This window comes from Haemorhous mexicanus, chromosome 7, assembly GCF_027477595.1.
Source record: "Haemorhous mexicanus isolate bHaeMex1 chromosome 7, bHaeMex1.pri, whole genome shotgun sequence".
Lineage (NCBI taxonomy): Eukaryota > Metazoa > Chordata > Aves > Passeriformes > Fringillidae > Haemorhous > Haemorhous mexicanus.
The window spans coordinates 13,124,273-13,147,283 of record NC_082347.1 but is presented as its reverse complement, the minus strand read 5'-3'; the positions used below and the strand labels follow the sequence as shown (position 1 = coordinate 13,147,283).

Here is a 23,011-nt window from a genome sequence, read left to right as displayed (position 1 = left end):
TTTTGCTACCCATGACCTAGAAACCAACAATGAACGTGTAAATTACAGGCAAGAAGAAAATTCAGAATTGACTGGAAGGTGAATGGAAGTTGAATAATTCTCTGAACTTCAACTGTGAAAAGAAGAAAAGATCACTGAATTCCAAAACAGACTTCAATAGGGACAAAGAAAACGTTATTTTAGTATAGATTAAACTCATGACTGAGATATAGATGGATTATTGTATCTGTTTCAGATGTAATTTCTTGCCTGAGAATTTACATTGAAGGCAAACTGGTCTGGATCACATTAGCAAAGGCCCTGTTTTGCTGTCAGTTTAATTAAATGGAAACTGCTGGCAAGGTGACCTGAGTAGGTTTATAGAAGCAATACTATTTTGTATGTTGGAGCAGGAAACTGTTAGGTCTTCCAGTTTGAAAGGGACACAGAAATGAAATCTGTGATTCATTCTTGTTTACAAACTCCCAGATAGTATGTGCAATGACCTTAGTGATAAATTAGCTGCAATTACACATTATATGAGGTGAGCTTTACAATAGCTGCAGACTTCATGGGTATGAGAACCATGACCTTTGACAGGGAGGTTAGAACATGAAGTTTTTCCAAACAGTGCCTAGATCTTCAAAAGTATTTGCATTTCCTTCCCTGTTTCATGTGAGTAGATTGACAAGATGTGTGGTGGGTGTTCTGTTTGCTCACCACAAGATTGTTGTCAGGCAGAAACCCCCCAAAACAAAAAAGCCCGCCCTTCAGGAACATTGATTTATCTGTTAACTGTGTCTGGCATGCTGCCTTTTGGCTTTGATTTCAGAGAGAAACATATTTGGTTACTTTAATAGGCAAAAGAACTGAACCTGACTTGTAGGGGAAAAAATTGTTTTCTTTCCCTTTTTCAGTTCTGTTTATCAGATCCTGACGTACTGTGTCGTAATTGTGCAACAGTTCCAAGTTGGAGTAAAGAAAAGTAGAAATGGATGTCAGGCTCCATCAAGCTTATTATTTGAGAGCCAGCTTTTCTGGGTGACTCAGTGGGACTGAAAATGCATGTTTATGCCAGTTAATAACCACCCTGTGACACCAGCTTAGAGGATATCAAATGCTTTTTTGTTCTCAAGAATTGTTCACATCACCTATTTATATCTCCTCTTTTTATTTATGTTGGTTTTTTTATCTTAGAAAGTTTTGCTGAGCTGGAGTTGACTTGCCTTTTCCCCCAGATCTGTTTGTTCACTCTTTTTTGCTTCTTTCAGATAAACTGAAAGAGAAAAATTTTTTTTTCCCCCGGTGTTCTTTGACCAAGGAAATCTAGGTCTCACCTGTTTTTTGCTACTTCTCCAATTTGATGATACAGAGTACAAGAGTAAAAGTTGAGAGTTTGAGAAGGCAAGTTTTTTAATCATGTTACAGTGATTGTATAATGTATTCTGTATGTACACACAAACAGCAGGTGATTACACAGACATATGCTGATGGCTACATAGTCATCTCTCATATGTGAAACTGCACATATCTCTGTGTGTGTGTACATGCAACTGTATATGCTGCTGAGCTCCAGTACCCTTAAAGCACTTGGCCGAAGAAGTGTCTTTTTGAAAGGCTTAACATTCTTCGCATAAGTACCAGAAGTAATGGAATACATAGCTTGAGACCTACAAAGATCAAAAGAGAAAGGAGGAAGAAAAAGAGTTTTTAAAAAACTGTAATAGCAGCAAGAAAAACAGAGCAAGGAGATTGTTGAGAGACCTCTGTCCGTGAATGCAATGTTTTTGCGGGGAAGCTGTAGGAGGAATCCTTGTTTTAATATTGACTTCAGTCATGCTGTAGCCCAGTGCCTCCAGTAAGCTTGGAGCTCTGCATGGCTGGAAGGTAGGTGGAGATGAGATTTGGAAAATAATTGCATAACTAAAGGTGAGGGGAAGGAAGAAACTCTTCAGCCACCATCAGTGCTTTTGCCTCTCCCAGTAACACAATGCAGTCCATCCCAAAGCATCTCCTGGTGTTTTCCTATATGGTGCTCTCATCTACTTGGTCTTCTGCCTTAGCTGGGCAGTGATCTCCCGAGGCTCAGCTCCCAGTGGCAGTTGCTTAGCATTAATTAAAAATGAACCAACCAGCAACAAACTCTTCACATCCAGGGGCCATCCATCAAAGCTGCTCCCGAGCTCTTGCTTGCGTGTGCTAGGGGTAGAAAAAGAGAAGAAAAGGTAGGTTAGTTTTCATTCTGACAGTGGTGAGGTAAGAAGTACAGAGAGGTTGGGGAGGAATTAGTAAATTATTTTATGTGCATAAGTAGCAAAATACCTAACACGGTGGGACAAAAAATGCTCAGTTCGCTTTGCTTCCACTGCAAGGAGGGACTTCGGCTGTCTCCCCCTAGAGCTTCTAGCAGGACAGACTGCCCTAGCAGTGATGGCCTCTGTCCCACCAGGCATTTGGCTGCCTGTGGAGAGCTCAGGTTGTTTGTCTCTCTCAGCCTGGCTCCCTGTTACCCTGATCCGAGTGGCTGCATTGCAGGCGCATCCTTCCTACTGTGGCATTGCGGGATTCCTCAGTGGAGCTCTGCCAGTTGTGTTGGAAAGCTGTAAGAAAGTGAAATCTTTGTGGAGGAGGTGCCTTTCAAGGCAATGGGAAAGGAGAAAAGACTTTCCCAGTTGTAGTGGTGGTAAGACTCAAAGCTGGTAAAAAATTTCAGTCTCGAGAAAGTAAAATGAAATTCTTTAGCAGCTAGTTTATTTTAGTTTTTCTTTTCCTGTTCTGCTTCGTGACAGAACTTCAAATAATTATGTTGATTTATGATTACAGGTATTTTAAATCTGTAGTATGCTGAAACAAAGCAATGCCAGCTTATTGTTTCTGGCCCTATCCAATTATACAATTGAATTTAGGCATGTAATAGTGTTACAACAGAAATATCCATCATGATGGATTGAATTTCATTAAGTACAACACAAGAATATTTATAGCTCCATTCTTAAAGCCACTTTTGAGTCAAAATGTGCCTCCTTGGTATGGCCTTTATAAGCAGGAGAAAATCTGAAACTTTTTTTAGTCTAACCCCAAACATACCACAACCCATTGCCTACACAGGAAGGGGGTGTAGGTTGATGATAAGCAGAAAATGATAGAATAGAGTAATTATTTCCGCTAGAAAATGAGGATCCGGCATTATTTGTACAGTAACACAAAGTCATTATTTGGCTATGCCACTGTAATGAAACAATAAAGATCATACTTAATTTAAGTATCAATTCTGAAGAGACTTCTTACTCTCCCTCTACCATTTTAACTATTAAAGCAAATTTGAATTGCTGGTCTAGTTTCCCACTGTTTTTTAGCAAGTGGAGTGGGCAAAACCTCCCCTCCTCCCATCTCTGTTTAAATGTAGACCTTTGGCATTCCAGAAATCTGACCTTGTTTGTAGGGAATGGCTCATTTTTCTATAATGTAATATGAAGCACTCTTGTGTTTTGATTCCATGAACTAGAGAGTTTAATGTTCCAGCTTGCCATGATAAGGATATGATCTGGTTAGAGATAGAAACACTAAAGGAAATTAGCTATTGTACTATTTTTTAACATACTGTTTGCCTAGCAGTTTCATTTAGAATCATTTGGAATAATCTTGGAGTACCTTTTTAAAGGATTGGGTTTTTTCTTTTCCTTTTTCATTTTTTTCCTCTTTTTTTTTTTTTTTTTTTTTTTTTTTTGTCCTGTTGGCCAGGATAAAAAGTGGGGCTTTAAGATATTTCTCCTAAAATAAATGTGAGGCCGCCTCATTTATAGTCAGCATGCCTTGATTACTTGCAGACATGCTGGAAATTTACATGCGCTTTTCTCCATTATAAAACACTGATCTGTTCAGATCATTAGCTCCCTCATGACTAGAGTTTGGCAGCAAGCCAAGGCAGGCTAAATCTGTAGCTGTAAATCGTGAGTTGAAATAGCAGAAAGTGGATTTGTAACTTAAAAAGTGTAAACAGTTTGGAAAATGAAGTAATTTTAGAGTATGATTGATTGCCTTAAGATTGCACTTTAAATTAGCCCAGGGTCTCCACTGCAGATATATGTACTAACTGCTCATTATATATTTTCACTTTTCTTTGGAACAATAGCATTGTTGGTAGGCTTCGAAACAATGTATGTTTCTCCTGGAGTGACCTTTGAGGAAATGAATAGTTTTATTGTGTGTCCATTACTTTGCCTGGAACAACATTTTTGAGTTATTAATTTGCTGTGGTCTATAAATAAAGGAATCAAAATGCAAAGCAGCTGTATTATGCTGCATATAGTTCATCAAACTTGTGTTTAAACATCACCATTTGAGATTTGTAATGCACTGTATAAATATTTTTTTTCCTCTTCTGAAAAAGAAGTAATGTTTTGCCTAGCCTGGAGGTTGGTCCTGTAATCTCATAGAAGCAAAATTATTATTTTTAACACAAACAATTGGTGAATGTTTGGAGGGATTGCTGAACTGCATTCCTTCTTTCAAGGACCCTGCTTCCCTTAATGGTGTGTCTGTGGGCTATGGGGCTGTGGGCTGAAAGGGAAGGAGTCATTGAAGGGCACATTCAGGAATGTGGAAAACGTTTGCTGGATTTGGAGTGTTAAAATTTTAGGGCATTGTCTGCCCAGCTCTGTCTGTGCTGGTCGTGGGCAGTTAAGTAGTGGGTGATGCAGCAGCCTGGTGATGGAAGAATGTAATGCCATGTAATGGTGTCATGTGAGCTCTGGCTGTTTGCAAATGGTGGCTGAACCATTGCTGCTCTTTCCCAAAGAGACACAAAACCTTGTTTTGTGATTGTTGTGTTCCATTGATAATGTTCCTGCCTACTCAGGATGTCTGAAGTCACAAAGGTTTCAGGTATGGAGCAACATCTCGGTGTAACTTTGTGGGTGTGGGCACGTAACTTACATGTATGTGCTGAGCATCTGTGTGCAGCCAGGACTGTGGGCTTTGACCATTTGAGAAATTAGGAATGTAAAGCTAATAAACTGCCGTTAAGGGTGGTTACGAACCACAATAAATAGCTCTGACTGCTTGAATAGATTGTATAATAAAAACTTACACAATTTTGTATCAGTGTGGTTTTCATCTCTTTCCTTGTTCTAGATTTGGTATCTAGCATTCAGTAGATACATAACTCTGTTTTGTTGTTCTTCTGGAAGCTCCTTTCCCAGAGGAAATTCTTTCCTAGTGTTATTACCCCTCCTTGATCTTTCCTTTCTCCCTCCACATTTGAAATGAAGATTTGCACTTGTGAAAGAGGTATGGCTGAGAGGTCTGAGCACAGGTCTGGGAGCCAGGACCTGCTTGGTGCTGAGCTCAGTGACTCATTTGGTGGCCTTAAGCAAGTCAGAACATCTCTGATGAGGTTATTTCATATGTAAAATGGGAAATAATACTTATCTGTCTACCTGCCTCATAGGAATGCCCTGAGGACTAATTAGCGTTCATTAAGTGCTTTGAAATAGGCAGTGCTATCTATTATTAGAGCAGGTTCCAGACTAGCAGATAGTGTGTTAGGATTGTTTCTTACTTGGGAGCCTTCCTTTCTGCTGGGTGTGGAACCACAGCCCATCGGGAACAGAGCACGAGCTCTGGTGTTTCTGGAAGACTGGCAGGGCTCTGCCAAGCCCTTCCCAGGCAGGTTCACTGGAGATTCAACGCTCGCATTGAAAACTTGGAAAGAGAGTTTGCCTAGAGAAAAGAGTGGGAGGATACTTGCTTGTTCTCCTCAGCTCATAGGCATAACTTGTCCTGAAATCCTTTCTCACCCTGCCTCCACCTGAGGCCTTTTCTGATAATTCAGGTAGCACGGCTTCTCCTCTTTTCCAGGGATGTTTTCCTGGTCCTGCTGAAGAGGAAGAAAAATCCTGTATTAGTTCTCAGGAGGAGCGTGGGGTTGGTATGTTCCCATCACAGGGAGCCCTTTCTTATTCAAAAAGCCATTCCTCTTTCTTGAAGAGCAAGTAGTTACATTCTTTCCCTTCACTGGATAACAGACTCCTTTGCAAAGTCCTTAGAAGGCAAAATCTAATTTTGGGTATAGGATCCTAAACTCTGCAGGTGTGTGTCTGCTGAAGTCTGGGAGTCTTTTCATCATCATAACAAGGAGGGTTGTCATCTGACCGGCAGCTTCTTTTGTTCTCTGATGCATCTTCTCTCACCGTATACTTTTGTACCTCTCTTAGAGATGCCATAATAATCTAGTTCAAAGAACCCAGCCCTGTTCTCACTGAAGCCCACATGCCTGGTCTTTCTACCAGTGAGACTAGGACTCGGTCCAAATTACCTGGAGAGAAGCTTTATTTCTCTCCATTTGCTCCTCACGCGTCTTTCAGGCCATGAGTAATTTGCCATGAGACGGGAAAGCCTGTGTGAAATTTTCCAAGGGAACTTTCTCTATTTTAATAATGTTAATGAAATTGCCTAACACTTCATCAGCTTTTTCAGCATATGTTGCTGGGATTTTGGTGCTTTCTGATTTTTCTTCACTACCAGAAGACCTTTACCTTAAAAATGTGACTGAGGGCTCATGTGAACATTTCGACCCACTTTTGAACCTCAGTCCTGCAAGAACATTTTTGCACAGGTATCGGTTGATACCATTTTGAGGATGTTCTCTGCCTCTCCTCTTGTGCCTGCAGGAAGGGGAAGAGATCAGGAGCAATTGTCCCACAAGCTCTCACATGCCTACAACTAATTCTTCTTCCGTCAAAATGAGGCTTTGCCCCAGGAATACATAATGATACGACCTTGGTCACACGGGAAGGCCTTGGCATTGCTAAATTTCAGCACAGTTGCTTTGTTTGTCTTATACTGCATATCACTCAGTTTTTGGTCCTTGTGTCCTAGACAGGGGTGTAAGTTAGCTCCCTTTTCTTTTAGACCTTTTTCGTATTACTCTTTTTCAGCTCCAGTCTACCTTGTTGTGATGCAGAATAGGATTAAATGAGCAACCACAGTCTTATGAGCAACCACAGACTTACTCATATGCCTGTAACAGCTTTTAAGGCTACATTAAAAGGCTACATGATCAACAATTTGGGGGCTGTTTGGTGCAACCTAAGTTGCATTAGGAGGTGAGGGTTTCCAAGTACCCGGGGAAGTGTGGTACAGGGCAGTTGGGTCAATGGCCTGGAGTTTGCAATTCCTGTCTGGCCTTTCCTGATAGTCTTAATGTTGAGTTTGATCTCTTCACTGTGAAGGAGGGGAACCTGAGTAAGGTTCTTTTGGGGAGCAGGTATATGCTCCATTGGGGTGAGATAGAGGACAGCAAATTCTTGAAAGGTATATATGACACTAGCATTTTTGTAATTGCTCTTTTGTTAAAAAAGAAATGGCATCGTGTTTCTAATTCCAATTTTGTGCCACTCCTGGGTTTAAGCATTATTACACTGCAGATGATAACACGAGTTTATCTGTAAAATTCTTAAACTATGGTTTTTGTTTCCCAGCTTGACTTCTTTTTCTCTTCTTGTCTTTGATTGGCTTCCAAAAAAGTTATTAACATGTTGCAAAACAAATACAAGGGGCCACTGAAGCTTATTAAAAATGGTTTCTTTTGTTCATATCTGGCAGTTGACAAATTGTGTTGTGCTCTATCTTATCTGCTCCCGTGTGAAAGGTTACATGAGAAAATGGCTGCAAATAAATTGCTATTGAATATTGTTGAAGACTAAGCATACAGCTTCTCTATTAAGGGCCTCTTTTAAAGCTCTCTATTCAGACTCCCCCCTGCATGTCTCTCTAACACTTGTCTGTTATATTATGTTTGGCACAGAAGGAAACATTAAACAGAAAAGCAACATCTGACTGTGGTGTTTCTAGACCCTATTATCCCTCTGTCAAATGTCCACATGAGCAGGGTACAATTTTTGTCTATATTGATGATGATTTTTGAAGGCTTTACGAACTGTCTTCGTAGTGAAATGCTAGAAACAAATGAAATTGAAAAGCATATTTTTACAGCTTTGGAAATCTTACTTAAATCAGTGTAATGAGACACACTCAGTAAAATGTAATTATTCTCACTTCTCCATGTGTCAAAGAAATCAGCAGTATGGTTAGGGAGGGGAGGGTTACAGTGAGCTTGTTATTTTTATACAGAGCCAGATACTGCTTGTGTGTAGTAAATTGTAAATAGTAGATAATGCAGTTTTTATGTGTATTAAATACCCTGCCAGAATTAACGGGGTTGTTACTTCATTAAGGGTTTCAAAGAGGGCATAAATGTCAAAAGCAGGGCTTGAATGTTTAAATCACTGGACCGTTTCCACCCTCCACCCCTCATGTTGCAGCTCTGGGACCGGCAGCTTCTGCCGCTGCTATTTCGAGGAGGGTGCAGTTCCTCCGAATTTTCAGAATGATAATGAAAGAGCCCCGTGTGAGACACCAAAATAAGGCTTTTGACTCATACTTCTGGGTGCAGTGGAAAATGAAGGCGGTTGATTCTGCCGCAAGGAAGAGGTGATGAATCAGTCCCTTATAAGTAGGGCTTGCGTTTCCTTGTCTGTCATTTATGTTTGAATGGTGTGTGGAGGTGAAAGAGAGAGGAGATGACAGAAGACCTGGTTAGTCTGATATTAAACCCGGTAACTCAGTTTAACTCTCGGCGACCTTCCACTTCTTTTCAGTTTTTCATGCCACACAAGTATGGATTTGTCATGGGCCTCTTCAGCACAGGAGAAAAATAACAGACCATGAGAATAAAATTCATCAGTCCACAGAATATCTCGAGGTTCAGTCCTGAGCACTGGGTTGGGGAGTCTGTTACATCTTTGAGCTCATTGTTCCAATGGTTAATTATCACTACTGCAAAAATGTGTGCCCCACTCTTGCCAGGGGCTCTAGTTGCATGTTTCTCCGTGAGAGCAGGGTTTTTTATTCTCCAGTATTTTCTCTCTACAATGCTACGCATCAGAAAGGGGGACCAAGACACATGATCATAGAAATAGTAATAATAATACAGAGGATGAGAAGGTGTTATAGGGAAAGTTAGTGGATGTGAGGATGTGACGCCCCCCTCACAAAGGTGCTGTAGGGAATGTATGACTTCAGCCTCAGCTGTAGTACTTGTGTTCATAGCATAACCCTCATGCTCGAGTATTTGTAGGATCAGGCTTTATGTGTAAGTACTGAAGTGTAGTTCAGTGGTATGTTGGATGGTGTTCAGAGATTGCTGAAAACAGTGCATTAAATAGCACTTTGAATTGCAAAGTGCTGGTTCAGTTTTGTCTGTGAGAATGATAACGCTTATTATCTGATTGTTCCCTGTGCAAATCTCACCTCAGGAAAAATTAAATTATGTTTGAATTCAGCTAAAGCAAAGTATATCATTATTTTCTTTCGTTATTAAAAGGGATTTTTACTGTTTGTTTGTTAAAACTGAAGCAGCTGCCATGTTAGAGCCTTAGATGATTTAAAAGCAAATACAGAGGTAGAGCCATTTACAGTACAATTGGCTTGTTTAATGTGATTTAATTCCTCTTGTTGGCTTCGTCATATTACCAAATTATGTTTTCAGCTCCCCTCCCCTTTTTAATTCTTTCTTCTTTTTGTTATCAGCAGAATTGAAGCTGCTTATCAGTAACCACGACAACCAGGATAAATACTTGTTTTAAAGCTGATGCACATTCAACCTGAATGGTCCGCATGACCCAGAACATTCAAGAGGACAGGCAGCATGTGCTCCCTTCTACAATCAATCTCCCCCTTCCCCCCATCTCCATCTGCTTTAGAAAGCTAATAGGGCAGTTTAAAAACCTTTTATATCAGGGCGGTTTTCTGTAGCCATCCATGGCTGTTTGGGCATGGGCTGGCCCGTGCTTGTGTCCTGAGGAGTAAGAGAAGGAAATTTTGGGAGGCAGGGAGGCGATTTTACAGCCACATCTGCAGTGTCAGCTTGCTTTTTGGGGGTTCCTCCAGCTGTTGCCACAGCAGTCACCTGCCTTGGGCACGAGGGTGAACTGCTGCTCCACAGAGCCTTCCTGAAGGGGGAGATAATTCCAGCTAGGCAGCAGCTGAATAGAATGAAGGAGTGACTGGAATTGTGTGGGTCAGGGAAGATGGTTGTGGTAAGAGAGAAGCCTCAGCACAGAGCCACCTGATCCATGCCCCCCCATCTCTGGTGGAGGCAGGCAGGCTGGCCGGGGTGACCTGAGACAGTCACTTCCCTTTTGAGGAAATTTAGGGATCTCCCACTCACCCAGAAATTTCCCAACAAGAATTTCTGCCTGGCCTCTTTGCTCTCTCCCTTGCACTCTAAATTGCTTGATGCTGTAGAATAAATCCTTTAAGCTCTCTCTGTCTCAGTTTCTCTCTCTGTGTAATGGGGATAATAATTTTTACTCATCTCCATAAAGCAGTTTGAGGCCTGTGGATGGAAGGGTTATATAAAAGCTGGAAATGACGAGTGTCAGTCACTCTTCTCTTGAGTCTAGAAACACCTCATAAGGTTTATGAGGCACTTCCTAATGTGCAGGAGGATGCTGGGAGTGCGAGGTTGGAGCTGCAGTTACGAGCAGCTGAATATAGGATTAGAGTCTGAAAAGGATGTGGAATACCTGGTTGGAAACTTTTTCATATTAAATTTCTTTTGTCTTCTTCAAAAATTGGATTTAGTATTTGAATTTTGAGTGATTTAGTGAAATAAATATTATAGAATATTTCATTATATGGACATACTGTCAGTCATTGATCAACACACTTGGGTTTGTCCCCGTTAAGTAGGAGTAAAACAACTCTGATCCAAATAGCCGAGTGAAAAACATTTTTCAACCATGTGCTTCAAATAAGTATTAGATGTTGCTGTCTTTTTTTCTTTTTTTTTTTAATGACTGTATTGCTGTTCAGTTGAGCAGTAGTTTCAATCTCCAGTAGATTTGTAAGTATTCTCTTTCTTTCAAATATTAAACTAAGCTTAGGAATTCTTTGAAAGGCTGATGCTCTGCTGGCACTGTGACAGAAAACAGAGCGCTGGGGAAGTGGCATGAAATTCTGAGAAATAGCTCTGTCTCCTCCTTAAAAGGGGAGAAATATCTGACATATGCAGAAAGGCTGTACATTTTATTTTCACTATTGGCAGAAATGACTTTTGCCTTTTGATCAATTTAAAAGCAGAATCAGGCAGGCAAACGTCCATGTCAGAATTACAGGCAACTTGTTAACACCATCATTATCTGGTAAACATAAATGTAATCACTGTGTTCGTATCCTGCAACACATTGCCTTTGTTCTTGATTGCATTAGCATTCAAATAGAGGGGGGTTCTCAAAGCAAGGATGAGTAGCATGAGTCCTGCCGACAAAGAGGTATCCCTGTTGTGTCAATAATTTACCCAAATTTATTTAAAACCAAAACCACAGATTTCCTGTCCCATCTCATGTGGCTAAATCATTACTGTATTTGCATTTATCTGTGAGAGAAATACCATTCTTAGATTAATATTTTTAGGTCTTGTGATTAATTAGCCAGCTAAGGCACACCGAGTGTCTTTACTAGTGTGAATAAAGACCATGGGAATGAAAAGGCAGAGTGGATTGGAAGAGCTGTGTTTGAGAAATCTTTCCTAACCACTGGATCTTGTGACCATTGTGCTGCTACCTGAACTCCTCAGCTGTTGCTCCTAGTCCACAGCAGATTCCTCCTGTGGGATGTGGATTCCTGCTGTGGTTCTTAGCTTTGTGTCTGTGCAAAGGATTCAGTGTGAGAAGTGGTCAGGCAGGAGGCCAGGCATGATCCTCCCATGAAGGTTATTTCACTGGGAGAGCTGTCCTTGCCCACACAGGAATCCCCAGAGGTGCAGGTGATGACTGTCATTGCTGCTTGGCCACCTGCAGTTATCTTGGAAGTTTGGAGGTGTTTGGCAGGTTATAGCTGGACTATGATGTATGGGAAGGTGTTCTCATTGCATCACTCCTCTTTAAGATTCCTCTTAAAAACTTTGAGGTCATAAAGACCCAGTTTCTTATTCCTCTTTGTAGTTATTCCTTCATTGTTCTGCTGTTTCTTTTGCTTTTGGACCTTTTGAGAGATTCGGGGTTTTTAGGTAGTTGTGTGGTAAGTTCATTTCCATCTGCTGAAAACTGTGCTCTTTTTCTTTGGGTTTTTATTAGAACAGGCAGCTCTGATATACGTAGAGCCTGTCTGACCTGCAGATACTGGTTTTGAAGGGTGAGCTACATATCTTTGCTTCATCTACACCTGTGTTCTCATGCCTATACTGCAGAAAGTCATTGCCAGAGAAGTAGAACAAGAGAAGGAGAACTAGATCTTAACAGCTGGAGGGTGTTGGGAGGTGAGTGAACACCCTGCTCTGCAATAGTCAGGAGACCTCCCATCACAGGGGTCAGAGCCATGTTCATTCAGCACTGCACCAGTCCCTCAGACACCCAGATGCATCCTCCATTACCTCTGTATCCCCTGCATATTGATGATAATGGTCATAACCATGCATAGAAGCAATGATAAGCTAATTGTGATATGTGAATCCTCTGGGAGACCCCCTTAGTAACAGAGAGTTATGAAAGAAGGCAGAGGAGCGAGGACATCGTGTGGGAGAGGAGCCTGATGGACAGAACCCTGCAACTTCCTTCATTTTCTCTCTATATTCCAGATAGCTCCCTTGCTCAATTTGCTACCCACACACCAAAGCATTGTCCCATTTTATCTGGTTCCCCTGGTACTTCCATTGCTTGTCTTACGAAGATCTGTGTCAACATTTATCAAAACAAATGGCAAGCCTGGGACCTTTTAAGTAGTTTTTTTAGTTAATAAAACCAATCTTCTACTTCTGTTATGTTAAAAGTACATTATCTTTTTATTACAAACTCTCTACAGCTCTGTCTGTTTTCCTTCTTGGCAATTTCATGACTGCTCCAGTTGATTGCTGTATGGAGAATTACAAAATCATTAAGGGTGGGGTTTTACCAGCTGACTTACAGTACAAGCCATTTCTCAAAATAACCACAACAGTGCAATACTGATGTGTAATTTACGTCACAGTATGTTTTTATGAAATAGTTTGTGGCTTATTCATTTAGATCTAGAACTGAATATCTCTTTTTTTTGCTTTTTAATCAAGCCTGCTGCTTTTTTTTTTTTAACTTTTTAATATTTTCCACTCTGAGGCTTGGCTTGCCTCCAACTTACCAGCTACATGGAAAAGGAAAAAATTGATTTTTTTTTTCTTTTTTTTCCTTTGCCTGCAGTTTAACTGCAAGTGTTGTTTCCCCTTTGATGTATACATTTGTGTTAACTGCCTCAGAAGAAATGGTAGATGTGTGGTATAATATATTGTACAAAGCTAGAGCAGAGAATTGATAAGAGATGTAAAAGTTTGCAATTTCAAACCATATCAGGCAAGTGTTTCTGTTTAGCCTCCTGTGCTGGTACATTTCCTTTTTAAAAATCACTTTCTGTATAATGTCTTGTAATTAGAACAGGAAATCGTTGAGTAACTGTAAGAAGAAAAAGAGCACTTAAACTGAAAAGAAATTTACCTTCTGAGAAATTATATTCAGCTTTTTTTTCCCCCCTTTTTTTTTTTTCTTCCCTTCACATTACTGTGTTGTTAATGATAGTAACAGATGTACAGACCCTTATCTGTATCATTGTTCTGCTTGTGTTTTCATGGAGGGGAGGGGGGGATTGGGCCGAAAAAGTCATTTTCAGTAATGCAAAAAATGAATGGACAGAAAATGGGAAAAGCCTAATTACAAAAAATATTCTGTGTCACAACAGAGTAGCAATTAAATTGAAACTTCAATATAATTATCAATAACAGTCGAGCCTGGAAGGGTGCCAGGCGTGTAAAGTTGGTACTCAGCCTTTATGTGGTTGCTAGGAGGACGGCAAAAAGTATAAAGCTTAGAGAAAGGAATGTCTAATGTAATAAAGTAACAGAAGGTAGCATAAATCATTGTGAGAGCAGTTCATATTGACATTATTTTACTTAAATTGGGTCGAAATTAGACATTTAGTCTTACAAGAGGCACAAATTCATATTTCTTCTGCAAGAATAACTCTGTGCTTTCTGGGAAGAAGTGGAGTGTGCTTTCATAGCACCAGCCTCATACATATTTGGAATCTTTTAAGCAAAAATCTTAAAATGTTGGCATCCAAATGCATTTGCACTAATACGATTAAAAGAACTAAAGGGCAAAATACTTGGCAGCTTTTTCAGTTGAGGTAATTAGGTACAGGAAGGAACATGCATAGTTTTTCCATCAAGCTCTATAAAATCCTGGTGTGAAGGTCTTTTTAAAGAGAAATAATGCTTACTGATGTTGAGGGTAGATTATTGCAGTTAGCAATAACATTATAGGCTGATGTTTCTGAAACAAGCAAACAAAAAGCATGTTACAGGGTTTTTTTCTCTGCTCTCTCTGTAAATAGTTCTGGCTCTAGATGGATTTGTTAGGAATTTGTCCTTTTAACAGGCTTTTTTTTTTTTTTTTTTTTTTTTGGGCTTTTAATTGTCTTGCCTTACATATTAAAAATGGTTGTGCTGATTTGAAAAGTCAGTTCTTGCATAGATTCATTGTGTTTGGCATTTCATGCATCTCTTACTTACAAAGACAACTTGAAGAACATGTAATCCAACATAAATGCCAGGCTGTGCCAAATCCCAGCTCTCTTTACCCCTGACAAAGGGAACTGTTGGATTATATCTCTGCAGATATAGGCAGTGCTTGGAAGGCAGGGGTGAAACTTTTCTTCCCAATTACAGTTTCTCTGTTTTCAGCCCTGAAATATAAAAATAAATGAAAAGTTGATGCTGGAGGATGTTATTAAACCACACAATTATGATATAAGCATAGGATTAGAGTAATTTCAGTTGAGCCTCACAAGCAGAATACTGTAGGTATTATCTTTTACCATGTTCTGTCTGTGGAATCTAAAATGAAACTGAGAAAATACAGCATCTTGGTTTCCTAATATCTCAGTTGTATGTTTATAGAAGTCATGTTGTTTTTCTTAATTTTAATGGAATGTGATCCACATTTTGAGCTTCTCTTCTCCTAAAAGTAAACTCTTTCTGATCATATTTCTGAAAAATACTTGCAAAATTCACTAAGTCCACCATTAAATGGCACATGTGAGATTTTGATAAGAGCAAATAATAGTTCGTCTTCGGGCTTGCATTTTATTAGGGATTGGTCTGCTTTGATTTCTCTTTTCTCATGTGAGCGTGGTTGAGGAAAAAATCTTTGTTCCAGGAACACTGTGTTTGTCTTTCACTAAGCAAATTTTCAGTTTATTCAGCCTTTGTTCATTCTTTGATGTATCTATTGAACCTGGAGTAAAAAAGGAAAGGAAACAAATGCATCACAAAGTATTCATTGGAATTGCACAAGCATGTATGAAAGTGATCCTGTAAAAATTACTTGGTTTTAATTTATGCCAGGGGGTTTGAGTTAAGTTGTCAGTTGTCAGGGGTACAAAGTTTGTGTAATTCTGCACAGGGACTTGCAGCACATTTGTCTAGAAACTAATGGTTTACTACAAAGGCACGTGGGACATACATTTATATACACCCTGTTTAAAAAGCTGACCACATCCTGGCATAAGAAAAGTGCTGTCAGATCGACAGATTCAGCTCACTGCTATCTGCACAAAGGTAGAAAATAGTAATAACCGTCAGGCAGGCGTACGTGCAACTCTCGAAGGAGTTAAAGGACGGATCATGTGCTTCTTAATTCCTAGAACAGTTTTCCTGATCTGATTTTTAGAGTTTCCTAATAAAGAAGAGAGAGCCTTATTCCCAGGAGCAATTGGCTCAATCGTGCTGTTGTGTAGGCTTATGGGATACTTGTTGAAACAAAGAAAAGCATGACCACATCCTTATTGGCCAAAAGAGGTTTTAAGGGCCATCAATTTTATTTTCTTAGAACATGCCAACGCTGTTTACCTAAATGTATTATCCTTACTTCGGTTTTTTCCCTTTTTTTTTTTTTTTTTTTTTTTTTTAACACAAACAGTTTTATCTCTCACCTATGTCAGGATAGTGGTGAGAGTTCTGAGTTTTTAAAAGTGATGACTTTCAGGAGCTGTGCTAGTAAAGACAGTGCTTTGCAAGTCCGTCTGTCGTGTTGATTTTTTTCTTACAGCATTGCATTCCTCTGCAGTGATGACATTCTAGGTGATATATCTGCTTCCAGAGACTTCTTAAAATTTAGCCTTTTATGTGTCAACATTTTCATTGCCTCACTTGAATGTAGATGAATTGTGCCATCATACTAAGTTGGGGAGAACTGATCTGACTTTTCTTTCTACGTCTGAAGTGATTTTTACTTTTTAGGAGTAAGAATGATTTCAGTATTGGTAATGGGATTAAATAGTAGACTTTTTGTCTCTGGCAGAAGAAATAGCTGAGTTATTCAGTAATCAGAGTAGAAGAGAAAATGTAAAGTGAATGCTATTGCTTTGTCTTCATTGGCATGCCTGGAAAGTCATGTTCAGTTAGGTACCTGAGGAGATAAATGAGCATAAAAAGAAGTGATGTTGAGTACTGGCTGCATACCTGCAAATGAGTAATTTCTCGTGTTTGTATCCCTAGTTGAGTATTTTTTTTCCTCTTAGGTTTCCTTCTGGTTATATGATGACGCTTGATTGTGTTATTTCAAAATCTGCCACCTTCATATGTGATATCATCTAAATCATAGAGGAATGGAAAGCTCTGAGGTCTAGATTGCTTTATATTTTGAGCCCAGCAGCACAAGCTGTTCAAAAATTCATTTGCTTGTTGTGCTCTGTAGGAGTTTTATTGAGTTCTGCTGCATTTGCAGTTAATGTGAAGAAAGTTGCTTCCACCTCTTGGGGTTTAGCAACAATGACCAGGTTGGGTCAGCCCACCTCCCTGGCCCAGAGGTCCTTTGGTAGTAGGCAGTATCAGGGACTTGAAAGGAGGGGTAATAGCTGTATGCTCTGAGGCTTGTATATTATTGTTTTTGAAAGATGTTAACTGATGTAAACATGAGTGTAATAAAGCTGTATGAGGAACTGAGTAAAAATTACAGATTATATTTCTATTGAAGCAGCCAAATTGGCAAAGTATGGAGAACACCTTGATTAAGGCCCTTGGCCAGCTTCAGCAGAGCAGTGTTTTCTTGCTCATCCAGGTAGTCCTTGTGAGTAAGTGTGGGAAAACTGAACAGAAAGGCAGAAAATCACCTATTTTAATAAACTTTCTTTAAATTACTGGTTATTTACCTTTCTTACCAGACCCACTGAGCTATAAAAGTTGTGTCTTGAGAAAAGATGAACTTACTTCAGAAAAATGAATTTTTCTGAAATACTTGAGTTACAGCTCTTGTTTTGTATTTTTCTGATATACTAAGAATATTTTTTCTGTTCTTCCAGGTGAGGATGATGAAGATTCAAACCTTTTAATTCTCAGCTACCCACAGTACTGTCGCTACCGTTCCATGTTAAAGCGCATTCAGGACAAGCCCTCGTCAATACTAACAGACCAGTTCGTTTTAGCCCTTGGAGGCATTGCAGTAACAAGCAAGAACCCCCAAATCTTCTATTGCCGGGATACATTTGATCATCCTACCCTAATAGAAAATGAAAGTATATGTGATGAGTTTGGTAAGTTCCATTACAGTTATTTTCTTTTTCTCACAAGACATTTTTCTTCTTTTACGTATCCACTGACTTCCAAAGTGAAGATGTGATTCCTTTGAAGTGAACCATGAATGCTATTTGTGATTGAAATGATCAGTACCAAATATGCTCTTTGTTCTCTAAGACTGAAGGCTTTTGGCCGCTGGTGATCTCAGTATTGCAACTTGAGTTCACAATCAAAGATAATGTTACACGGGTGGAGTGTAGCACAGTGACTGGGTCTGAGTGAAACGATACCTTGCCTGGGTTTGAAGTTCATCTACCTTAACCATTCACCTATAGCCTGTCTTCCAGAAGCATTAGGGTGTGTGTTAGTTTTTTGAAGTTGTTATTGGTGCAGTATGCTAAAAGATGCAAAAAAGAGGGAGTCCTGGCACACCCCATTGCTGTTGCAGAGCACTCGTCAGTTGTGCTCCTTGGGCCCTGTAAGAGTGTCAGCTGTAGCTGGTGTGTTTCTGGTCATCTTGGAATGTGGGCTTGTTCAACATGGGCTTTGCCACTGCTAGGAGCTTGATTTTATGAATGCAGAGATGCTTCTGGGAGGTGACCTCTTAATTCAAGAGGCATAGAGAATACTCTGCATACTCTAAAGTAGTATGCAGCTCCTTACAGCTGGGGGAAAGGACTGCAAGATTTGACACCTGGTAGCAACCAGGTGATTTCACACAAGGATTTTTTGGTGTCAGATCATCCCAGCTGCAGCAGATGTGCTTCAGATATGTGGCAGAATGCATGTTGTGTAGACACCCACTAATGGGTCCAATGTAGTTTCTTTAGCAGTGTACAGAATTAAGTTTCATGCCGCATATCACCAGATGGATGAGTTCTGTGGCTAATGCTTGCAAAGTCTGCATGGTGATGAGTACACCTTTGCTTGCAAGACCCCCATATCTCTGCAAGGAAGCTCCTGTAGTCTCTTAGAGAAAAAAAGTCTATTGATGCACCTAAACATTTAATAATGAGAGTGAGGGGGAATGTTTCTTATGGGAGAGTCATCTGCCTGTTTTTCCAAAATTGAGCACACTGGCTTTGGGCTTGGTGTCCAGCTCAGGCATTGTTGTGACAGCAGAGAAACCCTGACGCATCCGGTGGCATTGGGGCATTTTGTAAGGTAGTGCTACTCTGCTGCTCTGCCACTCCCAAAAGGCAGAGGAGATCCCTCCTCATGTGGTGTTGTCACTGGAGCACATGACTGCTGAGAGTAGTTTTAGTTTTGTGCTGTCAAGATTTTTCAGAATCTGGCCCAAACTGTCAAGTCTGCTCACACTCACATAAAACATTGCAGGTTTTGAATGAACTATGAATAAAAGTGTTGGTTGCTTTTAGATGGTGGGGGTGGTGAAAAAAATGAATTAAATGCCCTGGAAGTTTGGTCCAATGACACAATAGTATCGTGTTGGTTTTTATTTACTCTGAGCTCAAGCTCGGAATATAAAGTTCAGTTGTAATTTGACTCTCCTTTTTATGTGAGAAAGGTTATTTTAGGCTTGAAGGCGTTTGATGAGCCTACCATCTGCTTTCTGTGGAGTATTTTATTCAGGGTCATTCCTTGATTACAGGTTTGTTGAAATAGTTGGATCCATAACGCAAGTGTATCATGGAATATTAGTAATAGATGAATCAAAGAGATGTGGAATGATGCAGAAACTACGCTTAGTGAACCATAGCAAGTGCTTTGTTCAGCCTCTGAAAGCAAACTATGCCATTCTCTTGACCTTTGCAAGGCAATTATCTCATTATCAACCAGAGTCACAAAAATCTTAGCCATAGAAATTAATAATATGTATTTAAAATTTAGTTTGGTTTAAGAAGCAGATTTTTTTTAAATCCCTACTAAAAAAAAAAGAGCCACCAAAAATCCCCAAAAAACACTGTTTAAAAATATTTATTATGAAAATAATGATGTAAAACTTGCAAGCCCTGCTGTTTTAAGAAGGAAAAACTGGCCAGTGTGTGGTTTCATATCTGCATTGCGAAATGTATGGTGTCAATTTTGCTACCTTTGTTGAAGACAGCAGGCAAAGTACAACTTTATCCTTTTCTTTGCTGGCAGGACAATAAAATGTACAACGCTTCATTATACAAACAGTTTACATTGATACCGTGTAGATTGATGTCACATGGGGAAGGTGATGACTGCTAAAGCTAAACAGAGGCAGGGTGGTACAGTAGATAAATAGATTACTGTAAAGCACTGGTATTTATCAGTCAAATCTGAGGGGATACCAGATTACAAAAATGGTGACTAAAATTCTGAAAAGGTGTCTATAAGGAGATGCAGACACATGTAGTTTGAAGGTTTTGTGCCTCTCTTACCTTGCAAATTAAATAAGCGTGCAGAAGGAAAAAGATAGGAGTATGTATTTCACCATTTTTACCTTAAATCCTCCCAGCTCTAAAGCAAATACAAAATTTGGGAAATACATTCTGCTAATGTATTTATGTGGGAAGCACTGGAACACTGGTTTCCAATGTGGATGCCAAGTCTTCAGAAGCATTGCTTTTGAGGCAAGTTTTACACATTCTCTATATTTTGGAGTAATGCAACAGATACAGCATGTCACAAATGAGACACCAGAAACACCTTTACAAAGAACCCCCAGCATGTAAGCTGTGTTCCTTGTTAGGCAGTTTTAATAGACCAAAATGTTTTCCTGGAAATATTCTCTCTACTTTCATTATAAATTTATAACAAAAAAAAAAAATTGTTGAGCTCTGACTTGTTCTCATACTCCTTGCCTATTTTGCCTCTTTTGTATGGTTTAATAAAAATAAATAAAGCTGGAAATGAGGAAGAAGAATTAAGTTTTGTTGACAATAAATATTGGCTTGGTGTGGGATTTTTTAAAGCAGATGTATGTAGATGCTGTCTATGACCTCCCACAGGTATGGCTGGGAGGGATGGAGCAAGGCTTTGGGCAGTCCTGTGTGCATGTTCTGTTTCCATAAAGCTTCTGTGAGGCTCAGGCTTTGCTAAGCTTCCCCTCCAGCTCCAGCCTGGGCTGCCACAGGTGTTCTCAACCCCACAGCTACCTGTGCTTGCCTCTGCCCTAAGTGCCCACTGCTGGATGGCATGTGCCCAAGTGCTCTGGACAGGAAAATTTAGGATCTGTTTTCTTGCATGGTCCTCTTGTAATTGTCCTCTGGTTGGTTCAGTGTGCCACAGCATCCCATCTAGGAGGCCACTGGAGGAGCAGGCTGCTGAGGAATGGGCTCAGCAGCTGGAAGGTGCAAACATTTGCATGTATTTCTTTGCAGCCTGCCACAGAAAGACTTACGCTACATGTACAGAGGAAAGACTGCTGTGAGTGGGAAGCCTCCTGCTCCCATTCTTGTTGATACAACCACTGATTAGTTAATCCAACTGCCTTGGAGAATTCCCCTCCAGAATGCAAATAGGCTCAAGAGCTTGCTTCTGTTCAGAAGGCAGAAGACATAAACCATGCTTGGATATCTTGATAGCCCACGTTCCTGGCTATGACTGCAGTCCAACTGCACATGTATCCCTCTCCTGAAATAAGAGCAATTAGAGGTCCTCACCAATATGAAGCAGTCCAGGTGGATAATGAAATGAACATGAGCAATGAAATGAACAATCATTTCTCTTCAACTAAAGACATTTTTCAAAATCTTTTTCATTTATCAGCCTCTGGGGTTACTGTTACTGAATAACTTTTGTAAATGCATATCATTTACTGGCATCTGCTGTGTGGTCATATGTGCTGCAGGAGAGAAGGAATGAAAAAATTAGGTTTCTAATAATTTTCATTATAGACCAGAGGGATCTGGCTGGAGGCAAAGCTGCCTGTGAGTGTTCAGAAGGTGTATCTGAAGGTCACTGGGCATGAATCAGTGTGCACTTGTTGCTAGAGCAGCACATGTCCTCTGTGTTTGCTTGTCCAAAAAAGGTGACTTCAGTTGCCAGGCCTATGCCAGCTCCATGGCATGGAGTAGCTTCCAGGGCTCATCAATGAGCCAGGATCTTTCTGTGATCCAGCTGTGGTCTGGGTGATTGTGAGTTTCAGCTCCATCAGCTTCACCAGGTGAAAATCTCAGAACGATTTTTCTTGGTGCTTTGCTAGATAAATGTTTTAAATTCTGTCTGCTAAAGATGAATCCAAAAACTGTCTTTCATTGTGTGAGTATGGGCTTGCTTTTTCTATAAACAGGAGTGTGAGAGAAAATGGAATACCTTAATTCTTCTCAATTTTCAAAATCTGTTCAGTAAATTTGAAATCATTCTGGATTATTTTTACAGCATGCTGGGTCCAATATGCCGTTTAACAATATGTTTGGTCCCTGGAGTACTCTAAACACATGTTCAATCCCAAAAGAAGGTTTTGGGTTTGCATGTAAAACCCAGTTTTTTAGTGAAACATTTAATACCAAAATGTGGGAGAACTACAACCTACTGTGGTATAAATACAGTTTTTTCTCTGAAAAATTAACCGTCTTCATTTGGCCGTAACTTGAGCAATGCAGAGGGAAACTGCTCATTGAAAAAAATCCGTGTGCAAAAGGGCATTGCAGGTCCCTCTTATCTCCTCCCCATCCCCCAGACCAAACTTAACACATTGCTTGCTAGGGGAAAAGGTATCTGCATTAAAATGCAAACCTCAAAACCTTCAGCAGCTCATCTCTCCCTGTAAAACAATGAAGAAGGCAGTTTGTCTCACTTCCAGGGCTGGTGGGGAGTGGTTGGGAATGAGGGGTGACTTACCAGTCCTCCCAGCTGCTGAAGTTTCTGAGCCAACAATTTCAGAAAGACTTACCCTCCCTGTCATTGGCCAGGGAAGCCATGGAAGGAGCAGCATTATGAAGGAGAAAGGACTTTTTAGGGATGGGTCATGTGCCAGAAAAATTCTGTGGCATGAAAGCTGGTCACTCCAGGGTATGGAGTGGTACCATTACTCGTGGTATAGCTGAAATTTGGTCTTTGCTGTCATTATGCATCTTAGTTTACAGAAGTTTGTGACTCACAGATAAAATCAGTTGTTTGGGGGAAAAACATAACAAAATAAAACCTTGGCAGGGAATGAGTCTTTAAAACAAACAAAAAAAAGGACGGAAGAATGTTTTCAGTCTAAATGAAATACAGTTTTCCTGTTGGTGACTTATTTTATTTGTGTGAGTCAAAGTTGGCTTTTCTTTTTAAACTAGCTCCAGTACAAAAATTGTACTTGGGCTGACTGGGTGTTTTTTTAAAGTTTTTCAGCTGATGTAAAGTATCAGCATTATTGCTGTTGTCTGTTTTGGCTACCTGCAGGATAATTTATAGCAGTGAAATTCAGAAAAACCTGACGTTTCTATATAGTTGCTTTGGGTTTCTTTGTTTTAATACAGATGTGATATTAGAGTGGGATTGGTATTAGTGGTC

At 40.0% G+C, this 23,011-nt stretch overlaps 1 protein-coding gene across 4 annotated transcripts in view; it reads left to right on the top strand.

Annotated features, from left to right (window-relative positions):
* Positions 1-23,011, top strand: part of ARID5B (AT-rich interaction domain 5B) — a 117,291-nt gene that overhangs the window by 29,455 nt on the left and 64,825 nt on the right. For all 4 annotated transcript variants that reach the window (XM_059851123.1, XM_059851125.1, XM_059851124.1 and 1 more), the window contains one exon: positions 17,368-17,598. In XM_059851123.1, the coding sequence (XP_059707106.1) occupies positions 17,368-17,598 (231 nt within the window). The remainder of the gene's footprint in view (positions 1-17,367; positions 17,599-23,011) is intronic.